General features: G+C 33.7%; 1 protein-coding gene across 1 annotated transcript; it reads right to left on the bottom strand.

Moving 5' to 3' along the window:
- Positions 1–2,192: 2,192 nt before the first annotated feature.
- On the bottom strand, positions 2,193–8,823 carry LOC143225937 (uncharacterized). Its single transcript, XM_076456189.1, has 2 exons — positions 8,513–8,823; positions 2,193–7,407 (listed from the first exon to the last, which is right to left on the bottom strand). Exons 1-2 carry the CDS (start codon positions 8,525–8,527, stop codon positions 6,925–6,927), a joined length of 498 nt encoding a protein of 165 aa, XP_076312304.1. The 5' UTR covers positions 8,528–8,823; the 3' UTR covers positions 2,193–6,924.
- Between the last annotated feature and the right edge of the window lie 3,830 nt (positions 8,824–12,653).

Raw genomic sequence — 12,653 nt, 5'->3', positions numbered from 1 at the left:
CCCTGTGTATCCTTGGCCCAGGTTCACTGCACCTCTCAAATGTATTGTCATTTGCGCACCTAATGGGCGAGCACATTTAACTTGAAAATAAATTTTCTCAAATGAGGTCATACAAATTGTATTACACATACTTGTTAATAAGGAAGCTAGAAATAGTTTTTTCGGACTAGTTTGTTTGTTTGTTTTGAAGTTCGCACTCAGCTACTCGAGGGCTATCTGTGCTAGCCGTCCCTAATTTAGCAGTGTAAGACTAGAGGGAAGGCAGCTAGTCATCACCCCCACCGCCAACTCTTGGGCTACTCTTTTACCAACGAATAGTGGGATTGACCGTCACATTATAACGCCCCCACGGCTGGGAGGGCGAGCATGTTTGGCGTGACTCGGGCGCGAACCCGCGACCCTCAGATTACGAGTCGCACGCCTTAACACGCTTGGCCTTGCCGGGCCTTTTTTCGGACTAGGAGCACAGTGAAATAAAATTATTTTTCTAGTATTTGGTTTATTTCAAAAGGTTTCTGTCCCACAATTCTATTGAATATAAATAAAGTGTAATTGCTAATTGTTATAGGGGGCACATTGTTAATTAATTGATAAATAACTGACATAATTAATTTTTCCATCGAAATTGGATAAGTTCTCAGCATTATGATATATTTCGTACATAGCAGGTTTTATAACTATTTAGCAATGATTTTATAATATTTTAATAGATACACCTTTAATTTTTTTATTTTAAGAAAATTATTTTTGTTTGTTTGTTAATTAGAGTATGATTACCTCGTATTATACTTTATACTTAATACTTTATTATACTTTATACTTAAAATAAGTTGCAATTCAAAATTTACCCTAAACGTCTTTTTTTAATGTTTTACAAAATACATTTCAAGCTTATTATTAAATAAATTTGATCTTGTTTCTTGACATTCAGAAGGTTTGCAGTTACTCGAAACTTTTAAGTTATTTTCGCAAATCAAGCTATAAACTTCATAATAACTTCAGAAGTGTTCATAGACAGTGTGAAAATATTAATCAACACAACAATTCAAAACAGTGACATCTATTAGCCAAATATTGTAACAGGCAATTATAAAAATGACATTCACCAAAATATGTGCTTAAAATACTTAACATATTAAAAATGCTTTTGGTATGATACTTAACAATAAAAAACAAATAATCAAAGTTTCTTACATAAAGACTGGAACACCAATGAAACTGTAACATAAAGTTCTGTTTCATAAGCAACGTATTTGACGCAATTGTTTATTTTGAACACAATCTTCTGCTTCGATTAGTTATTCTAAGTTGATCGAGAACTTCAATCTTATATTATTTTATTGAATATACTGTGCTGGTAACGCATTTTAAATGTATAATATTAATCACCCTAAGCACATTTGTGTTTTATCTGGCAGTACGAATTATTAGGTTAATTCTCCGAAATTAGAGAAATAAACTCGCTTTAAATTCATTTTAGTTCCATACAAATTTTAAATTGTTTTCCACAAAAGTTTAAGACAAAACGCGGAATAAAATATTTATTTACAGTAGCATGTATCAACTGAACAGTCCCTTGAGGAGTCAGCGATAAGTTTACGAACCTACAATGCTAAAATCCTCGGTTCGATTCCGTGAAGTGGACAGAGCACAGATAATTCATTGAGTAGCTTTGCTCTAAAACAGCAGCAATTAACCCACTCACCTGTTGAGTGGGTTAAACCTGTGATGGTTGTATGGGTTCCGAAGCTAGCAGTGCCAAAATATATTTATTCCTCACTCTTTAAACTGTGGATGCTTTATTAGAATGAAACTCGAATCCTTTATCATGGAAGGTGTGTGATAAAACGTCTCTAATTAGCTGACTTCTCTCTGGTCAGTCGTTCAAAGATAGGGATAACCACAGATGGATTCAGTGGCTTAGTTGTAAACGAAGCAGCTCAGTGGCACAACGGTATGTCTACGTACTTACAACGCTAGAAACCCTGTTTCGATACCCATAGCGGGCAGAACACAGATAGCTCCTTGTGTAGCTTCGTACTTAATTACATACACACGAACAATCCATAAATATAAATTATCTCAACAGTTTTGAGTACTTGAAATATTTAAACCTAAATAAAACGAAATCTTAGAAAAATGAATGTTGTAATTTGTATTTGTATACTTTCAGAGTAAATATTTAGAATTATAGACACCTGATGTCGTCACTGTTTCCTTTTAAGCTTCGAGAAATAACACGTAAATTACGATCTTTTGTTTGTAATTAAGCACAGTTCTCTTCTCACCATGGGTATCCGAACACGGTTTCTAGCTGTATAAATCCGCTGATGTACAACTTTGCCACTGGGGATGAGATTATGATCTTCAATGAACCAATTGAAATAATCAAGAATTAAGCATGTAATGACACGGTAGTAAATTATTTATTACACATAAATAGTTTTAAGCTAAAGAGAAGTAAATAAGGAAAATTATTTTCTATTTGTATTTTGACCGTCTTATGTTGAAAATCTCATACTTATTCCATGAACTTGTGTGCAAAAGCAAAGGAGAACATGTTATAATATGTCAAACACATTGCATCTGCTACACGTAGTGCAGACGAGGCCTTTCGTCTAGTATTAGTGCTCAATAAGCCGGCTGAGCTCCTATAAAAAGTAATAGTGTTTCTAAGTGCTGTATATGAAATCATCTTGTCTATCTGTGATTCAATAGTAAGCGTAAGGTCTAAATAACGTTAAAATTCGCGTTTCGACAGAAATCTCATTGTGCGATTTTACATTTTTAAGAACTAATAAATTAAAATCACCTAATAAGCAATACGATAATTTTGTTTAACAGAAGAAACTGACGGACTGCTCTGTATTTACTACAACTATTAAGCTAAGCAGTTAGTATTTCTATGTTTTCAGTCATTTGATTAATAAAGCAAATGCATTTTTGTAAGTTCTGATTTGATCCAGTGGCAGATATAAGGTTGTTTAGGCCCTACATCCCATGTAACTTTACATAGAATAAAATTATCATTGGGGACCCTCCAGCCCCTAATTAAATATGCCACTGATTTGATCATATCTTTCTGCCTCGACAGTTTTGTTTAAGAAAAGAAACTGGTGGATTGATTTGTATTTATTAGAAGTACTAGGCTTAGAAGTCAGTATTTCTATGTTGTATTTTACAACTTTCTTGTAAAACAGATCTTTTTCAACACAAAGTTAGATAAAACAAAGTTGATATTAGCTCATTAACGAATAAACAGAAAAGTTTATGAAAACGATATTTCCATACAAGTGATTTGCCATTTTTATTTCAAACGTTATTACTTCACTTAACAGCCTTGAGAAAAAGTATTTTGTTTGTTTGTTTCAACAGTTTATTACTGGAAACGTCTTGTTTCTAAGATTTTACAAGAACTCACCAAATTGATAAGATCTCAGCTTGTTCTGGAAATTAGCGCATTAATTTGATTTGTTTCGAATTTCGCGCTAAGCTACACGAGGGTTATCTGTGCTAGCCGTCCCTAATTGAGTAATGTAAGACTAGAAGGAAAGCAGCTAGTCATCACTACCCACCGCCAACTCTTGGGCTACTCTTTTACCAACTAATAGTGGAATTGATCAACATATTATAACGTCCCTTCGGCTGAAAGGGCGAACATGTTTGGTGTGACTGGGATTCGAACCCACAACCCTCGGATTGCGAGTCGAGTGCCTAAATAATCACCTAGCCATGCCATGCCTAGTGTATTAGACTAGGAACCCGAATGTCCCAAGTTTGGGTCGTATTTCTGTCAAACATGTTATAGGTGCGTTATAAGAGTGACAGTCAATCTTACCACTTGTCCACAATTGGTTGCCTTCCCTCTACTTCATACACATATCAAGATTAGAGATATCTAATGGCCAATTTCCTATCATGGGCATAAAGTCATTAAGTTGTGTACGTAATCACCAATGTCTAATTATTAATGAACCCTTTGTTTGTTATTTTTCTACTTATTTTTAAATTAAATACTAATTGTTAACTATATTTTATCCTAAGTTTCAGCTGCTGTACTTCTGCTACCTTAACACCTTGGCTCCAAAGCCTATTTTGCCTATACTTTCCATGATCCCACTGATCATTTTACAATTACTTGGTTAGGAAGAGTGTGTATATAGCTATTGTGTTCCAGCCAGTAAGTGGCCCTTTAAAAAGAAAGTAGAGCACGACTCACCGATGGGTCGTGTGGGTCTTACTTCAACGTTTATTCAATCCTAGGTTTACTCCATTCAAGTTTGCTTCAAATAATTATTTGGAAGTTTTTTAAGAATATCTGTATGTTGTGCTTCAAGTGATATTCAGGTAAACAAAGAAATAAACAAAATTTAAAATTGTTCTTTGTTGCATATAACACATCTTACTGAGAAGTTGAAAGATTTTATTTGAAAATTAAGCCCAAAGCAACACAATGGGCTTTTTTCGCTCTGCCCACCCCCGGTATTGGAACCTCCTTTCTAGCGGTGTGACTCCGCATATGGCAGTGCCACTGTAGGGCGAATTAAAGAAATTTCATTAATGTGTTATATAAAAATAATGTAACTATAATGCATAACAGAATTTACGTCATTTCTTACATATGACTAAATGTTTAGTTGAAACTAGTTGGATGCGAGAGGGGCGTTAGTTTGTTCGATTACCTACGTCGTCATAATGGATGTTATTTGTTTTTTGTCTTAGCTGGGAATTAAATTATTTGTTAATTTTAAACTTGAACTTCAAGAACGACTTCCAAATACACTCGTTATTGGTACGCTGATTTATTTTTTTGTTCTAACTACCGATGTAATTTACATTTTTATATAATGTTAAAATGGCTGATGACTTGTTCAAACTACATTTAATGTATCACCTAGTTGTTATAGTTAAGTATCAACTACATAAAGTATAGCTTTAGTAACAGATAATTGGTTTCGTTATAATGAAGGTACAAGACCGGCGAGTGGCCCAGCATGGCCCGATGGTTAAGGCACTCCACTCGAATTTCGCACAAAGATACACAAGGGTTATCTGCGCTAGCCATCTCTAAAACAGCAGTATAAGACTAGAGGTAAGGCAGCTAGTCATCACCACCCACCGTCAACTCTTCGGCTACTCTTCTACCAACGAATAGTGGGATTGTTCGTCACATTATAACACCCCAAAGCTGAAAGGGCGAGCATGTTTGGTTGTGACGGGGATTCGAAGCGGCGACCCTCGGATTGCGAGTCGAGTGCCTTAACCACCTGGCTATGCTGGACCTGTTAAGAAAGAAAGATTAGTATAATATTCTGCAAAACGAACAAAAACCTCCTCTGCTACTAAAAACAGAAACGTTATAACTTTTGTTGTTACATAACCCAATAAGACAAGCTTAATTTGATTTTGTTTTTAATAGGAACAGATTTTCTTGTACCACGAACATTAAAAAAGCTCTGCTAGATAACTAAACGATAGAAACAAAACTATGAAATATAGAAACTTATACAAACTATGAATTATGCTAACTCAGTTATACAAACTCAGTTCATTAATATTCTCTTAGGCTAAGGAAGTTTTCGACTAAATACTTAAGATTTTTAATAAACCAATTTTAAACGAATCAATGATTTCCGGCCCAGCATGGCCAGATGGTTAAGACACTCAATTAGTAATCTGAAGTCACGGGTTCGAATCCCAGTCACACCAAGCATGCTCACCTTTTCAGCCGTGGGGCGTTATAATGTGACGGTCAATCCCACTATTCATTGGTAAAAGAATAGCCCAAGAACTGGCGGTGGGTGGTGATAACTAGCTGCCTTTCCTCTAGTTTTACACTGCTAAATTAGGGATAGCTAGCGCAGATAGCCCGCGTGTAGTTTTGCGCGAAATTCAAAACAAACCAAACCAATGAATGATTTCTTACTTTAGAATGGAAAGAAAAAAGATGATGTAAGTTACCTGATCAAAGGAAGAGTGGACGCTGTACTAAATATTATCAGCTTCATATTTTAATATTAGATTTACAAACATTATATAAATGACATAATTAAGAAAACTACAACTACGAAATCGTAACAACCAATGCCTATTCGTTCAAAACTCATTAGCTCCATTATAGCCGTATAAACGAAGAAATATTTTTGTGTAAAACATCAAAAAATCTACTACTGAGGAATCATTTATTGTTGAACAGATAGATCCAATCCTGGCTTGTGGCCTAAAAAATCTCAGTAAAGTGTGTTTATCCTATAGGATTCAAAAATATTAAACTGCCCAGTAATAGCAGTATGAAGTTATGGAAAACTTTAATTTAAAGAAAAGTATAACCTCATCTAGTTAACGGCTTATCTTTGGTTGTTGTTAAGCCCATAGCTTCACTCTGCACACCATGCGTATTAAACCCCGATTTTTTCCGTTGTAAGCTTGCAGACCAACTGTGAACCCATTGGGAAGGAAATAGCTAGTATGAATCCCATCATTAGGCTTAGTAACTCTAAACTTTTTTTCGCTAGAGAAAAAACTGTAAAATTCGAAGAAGTTATTAAATACATTCTCCGAAATCTATATAAAAATTTAACATAAATGTAAGATTTTGTATAAAACTATTTAGTTTTCTGTTTTCTTGTTCTCATAAATTTTTGTATTTTTGTTCAGAAAACGAAATGAATTACATTTGTAAATGCATTCTTCACTGTGCTTTAACATAAACAGTTGCTCATTTTCCGTACATTTAAGATATTGCTTAATAATATTAGCTTTAACTGATTACACAAATATATATTGACAAAAGGAATTATTTTGACTTTCATTGTTTGACAGATAGATTTCATTTACAAGCACATAGCTACATTAAACTGTTGTTCCCAAACATAGAACTGTAATAAATATCATTCAATGACAAAAAGATGTGTAATAAAAGAATTAAAACGGAAAGAAGGGATTGCCACCATGCAAGCCACCTTGAATACCACCACTGAATGCGCTGTGAACAATATTTTGGATTTGTTGGTGAATGCCAGACAAGGCGTGGTGCGCCACAGGTGGGTTACTGAAGCCAAATGAACCGCTGTGACCTTTGCCGTGTCCCACTGCGTGACCGAATCCTCCCGAGAAATGACTTGGAGCACCATGGCCGTAACTGGCTCCGTAACCCATGCTATAGCCTCCCGAGTAGCCGAATGCCTTGCCACCACCAGGAAGATCTATGTGGACACTCTTTCCGACCTTTTGATAAGCACCTTCGCCATATCCACCTGGAAAATGATGACGTGTCTTAACCGCAACTCCTTTACCATGTCCAAATCCATAAGGTTGTCCATAACCATAAGCACCATTGTCATAACCACCGTAACCAGGATAACCGCCGTTGGCGTAACAGGAGATATATAAAATAATAAAACATACCTAGAGAAAAATAATAATAATTAAAATTAATTGTTAAAGTGATACGTTGAATATATCAGGTTAAATTATTAATATTTTGATAATTTTAACTTTTCATTGTAATTTTATTGATATGAAAACTCGAGCCTCGGATTTAAGTCTTGCTAAATCTTAAGTGCACTGGATATATACATCTAGTTTGCTACTAATGTTCTGTTTCCTTTGTCCCATAAATACTGGAGCTATCTACAATGGATTTGGTAGAATAACACAATGATACTGTGTTAGACTACTTCCAGATAAATAACACAATGATACTGTGTTAGACCACTTCCAGATAAATAACACAATGATACTGTGTTAGACCACTTCCAGATAAATAACACAATGTGTTAGACCACTTCCAGATAAATGTGAGCTGCAAACAGTAAGTTTTAAAGTGAGAACTAGTAATAATTTGATCACCTCACTATTTAAAAGGAATCAAATATAAAAATGAGCACTAGAGTTCTCTATATTTCATTAAGAAGAGCATAAATGTACACAACAGTCTGTAATCTTGGAGTTAGAATAACAGTATTAAACCCATTTAACAGCTCTTTCCATTAATTTGGAACATAATAATAATTAAAATATATATACTTAATTAAAAGTAAATATTGTTAACTATCAATTTTCAAAATTGGCTTTGATAACGTTTCATTCTTTTAAGGGCGATAAACGTGTTCCTTTCAGGCTCCAAAATCAAAGCAACGTTTTAAAAAAATATTCGAGGATATTTTTTACTACAGTGAATTAGTTATCAGAGAATCTTAACATGCTTAGTTCTCAATTTATTATTATTTACTTTCCATATTATTTATAGTTTCTGACCACACGTGAAAAATTAGCTACAATTGCGTACTATAATAAGAAGAGTTTACTCTATCCACTGTTACACTGTTGAAAGTTAATTCAGAAGTATTAGCATCAACCTAACTCTTTACGAGTGACATCTTTATTTTTGCGTCCGCAATCATTTCTTAAATTATTCAGAATAGGTCATCCCTTTTTATAAACTGTATTGTTCGTTGCACATATTAATTTAATGATATGTAATAAGTAATACGTAATAAGTCATACTTACGGTTCGTAATCTCATTATGTTTCGGTTGCTCGTGCTTGCTATTTCTTCCAGGTTATAACTTTATAAGACAACTCGTGTACTTTCACTGTACTCCTGGTAAATACCAATCTACCTTTATACTTGTTTTTTGTTCAGTCGATACTTTCGCACGTGAAAAAGCAGGGCATTGCGGCCAACAACCCTACTTGCCAATTTGATCTTTTAAATTGTTATAGCATACGGTTCATTCGAGTTGCTAGAGGCGGGAAAGTTAAACCTGCTTACATAAAACCGTACTTCGTACGCTGTGGGCTTGATAACAAATCACGTCTCATGTATGACCAGTATGACAACAACGTTGCAGTAAATAATCGATCTGTGTTAGCATGACAACCACATAATACAATAAGTAATAACAAATGCAAAAAGAAATAATAAGATATAACTACTAGATCTATACAGTGCTAGCAGGTTAGGGCGGTATCTTTTTTGAATTAGACCGTCAATGTGCTCCAAGTTCCAACTTCTGTTTTTATTAATTTTTGCTTTTCAGAGAAGCAAGTGTTTTCACTATAAAAATTAAAAATTACTTACTATCATGATATTATGGACACAAACTCTTATAATTGTAAATTTGCATCCATATACAAACATTCTTATAAATATTTCTCTAAAATAAAATTATGATAAAAGATTATGAAAGCCACGTGGTGGCCTAAATTCATAACTTTCTCAGCGGCAGACCCGGAAAGCAAGTAATGGCTCCAGGTGTTATTTGTTCTTTTTTTTTGTGTGTGGGGCTTGGTGCTTTATTAAAGGTTCATTGATTGGTTTTGTAAATGGAAAAGGCTAATTTTCTTAAACTTTTCTGTTCTATTTACCACCTATAATCTTGTCTTAAGAGTAAACTTTTTACCTATTTTTATAGTGTTAAATGTCAAAATGTGGTGACGCAATGGAACTTACAGGCGTAATGTGCGTGATAAAAATCATGCTCGACCGCAGATGGCAATTTAACAGTTTAAAATAATTGAGTTTGGTTTGAAATATTGTGTAGTTTTCATCGCTAATACTTGGCTTAGTTTTAACCATTGTTTTATTGTTTATTTGAATATGTGCAATATGAATCATCTCGAGTTAGAATTCGTATTACGTTGCACAGCAAACACAGTTATAATCTCATCGGTAAGTGTTTCGCTGAATAACGTTTATCGTGCGTTTTTTATTCTATTTATTGGTAAATTAATCGTAATGCTATAAAGGAAATATGTTTTATAATTCAAGTAAGATTAAAGTTATAAACATTGTTATTAGACGCGATAGTGCTGAGCAGTTGGTTATCTTATTATAGTATGATAGCTATGAATTATGAAATAATTAAATTCTGTGTTTGAAAGCATTTACTATACCAATATCAGTAATTAGCAAACCAAAGAAAATTAGTCCTCAGAGATTACGTTCAATATCTTTCGGTTAGCCGAAAAGATACATAGTTTTTTCTAGTTTTATCAAGTTTGTTTTGTATGAATTTCGCGCAAAGCTACACGAGGGCTATCTGCACCAGCCGTCCCTAATTTAGCAGTGTAAGACTAGAGGGAAGGCAGCTAGTCATCACTACCCACCGCCAACTCTTGGGGTACTCTTTTACCAGCGAATAGTGGGATTGGCCGTCACATTATAACGCCCCCACAGCTGAAAGGGCGAGCATGTTTGATGGATAGGGATTCGAACCCGCGGCCCTCAGATTACGAGTCGAACGCCTTGTTTCCTTGGACAACATATCATCATCGACTACTATTTCAATAATATGCCTTTTTTTATTTTTTCTCATTGACTTCTTAAACTCTTATTCTGAAACTTTGTCAATTTCAAGCAATTCACTTTTGTTATACCTTTCTAGTTCTTCAGAGGAGGGTATTTAAGAAAATCTTGATAAACAGACATGATCAAATCTTGTTGGCACTGGAAAATACAAAATTGAGTTACGATTTGAATTTTAGTTTATAATGAATTTTGTCTTTTCTTCAAATCTTGAACATGAGACTCAAATTTCTTATGTTACTTGTGATAATTTATATCAAACGAGCCTCCGATTAATATGTGTTCATCAAATATAGCTTGCAGGGTTTATAGTATACCAACTGGAGCAAACCAATAATATTAAACTGTCTCTTGCTGCATCAATTTCTAAACTTTTAGGGCGAAGTTCTCGAAAGTTCAGCTCGCAACAAGTACGCTAGTACTTTCGTCAAACATATATTGACAATTCTTACTATCGAAAATATTCTACAAATTTAGAGAATAAGCAGAAATTTCGCAATACACATTTAAAAATATAAGTTACATGTATTTGTAAGTACATATTGAACTGAAACATAGATATTAAAATAAATACATAATAGTAAATTCGTTACACGTGTCACTAAATACAAATTACAGTTTAGAAAGGGTACTTGGTATATAAAGCCTAATCCCACTATTCGTTGGAATTTTGGAATACTGAAACTAATTCTCTCTCTCTACATGCACACACATGCCATGGAATCTTCCTCACAACATGAATAGTATATTCTTTTCTAATATAAGCTCTCTGTGATAGACTTACTAATGTCATAGCTACATTAAAAACTGGAAAACCTTTTTAATGTTGGTAAATATTAATTTAAGTATTTAAGCATAGTTTGTTTGTTTCTTTAAATTTAGGGGTATATTCTAGTATAGCCATTAACCAGTCAGAGTTAAGTGATAAAGATAAGTTAGAAATTCAACTAAAACTTAAACAAGTCGAGCTTGAACAAGCCTATATCGAAGCTGAAAGAGTAAATAAAGGTCTCGAGGCCGAGCAATTTCGTATGGAAATTATACTACTCAACTCCGATTTATCAAATTATACTACTCAACTCCGATTTATCAAATTATACTAAGATTTATCAAATTATACTAAGATTTATCAAATTATACTACTCAACTCCGATTTGTCAAATTATACTACGATTTATCAAATTATACTACTCAACTCCGATTTATCAACTTATACTAAGATTTATCAAATTATACTACTCAACTCCGATTTATCAAATTATACTAAGATTTATCAAATTATACTACTCAACTCCGATTTATCAAATTATACTAAGATTTATCAAATTATACTACTCAACTCCGATTTATCAAATTATACTAAGATTTATCAAATTATACTAAGATTTATCAAATTATACTACTCAACTCCGATTTATCAAATTATACTAAGATTTATCAAATTATACTACTCAACTCCGATTTGTCAAATTATACTACGATTTATCAAATTATACTACTCAACTCCGATTTATCAAAGCAAAATGACAACTTGGAACTTTGAACTTGATCAATATATTAAAGTATCAACATTAATGAAAATGAAGTTGATAAATATTTCCAACATTTTGAGAAAGTTGCCCAAACCATGAAATAGTCCGCCAAAAATGATCATTATTATTACAGAGTGTTTTAACTGGTAAAGCAAAAAAAGCTTATGCCACTTTCTCTAGAAGATTGTACAGATTATGATAAGGTTAAAGAAGCTATTCTCAAAGCAGATGAGGTAATACCAGAGGCTTATGGTCAAACGTTTGGAAGTCATCGCAAGCAAGATAGCCAACGTATATAAAATTCGCCAACGAAAAAGGCCTATTTTAATAGGTGGTGTAATTCTATGCATATTGGCAATAGTTTTGACACATTAAGACAATTATGTTTAATTATGTAATTTATATGTTGTACAATTGACAACCTCAAAACTTACGTAGATCTAAAGAGAATTGAAACACTACAGGAAACAGCTGCTCTGGCACTGGAGAGTCTCTTATTAATTAGGGTATTGAGAATGGCTTTGATAATGTTCCTCTTCAAAATATGTATTTAACATCAGACCTAGGTAAGTAAGGCCTACTTTGCCAATTAAGGATGTATCATTGCTAATGATAAACGATTGGCTGGGGAAAAAAGTTGTTGTTGAACCTTAAAAAGTTAGCAAGGCGATCAGTGTTTCATCTAAGGATGATTTTGTTGTTCGTGTGCTGTGACTCGAGCTTAAGCTACGAAATTAAGCTAAATACAAATTATGGGCACGTACTCAGAGAATGGTATTATAGATTTGTTGCAGACATTTTTTATCCGA

This window comes from Tachypleus tridentatus, chromosome 9 (genome assembly GCF_004210375.1).
Source record: "Tachypleus tridentatus isolate NWPU-2018 chromosome 9, ASM421037v1, whole genome shotgun sequence".
Taxonomy (NCBI): domain Eukaryota; kingdom Metazoa; phylum Arthropoda; class Merostomata; order Xiphosura; family Limulidae; genus Tachypleus; species Tachypleus tridentatus.
This window is presented reverse-complemented; position numbering and strand designations above follow the sequence as displayed.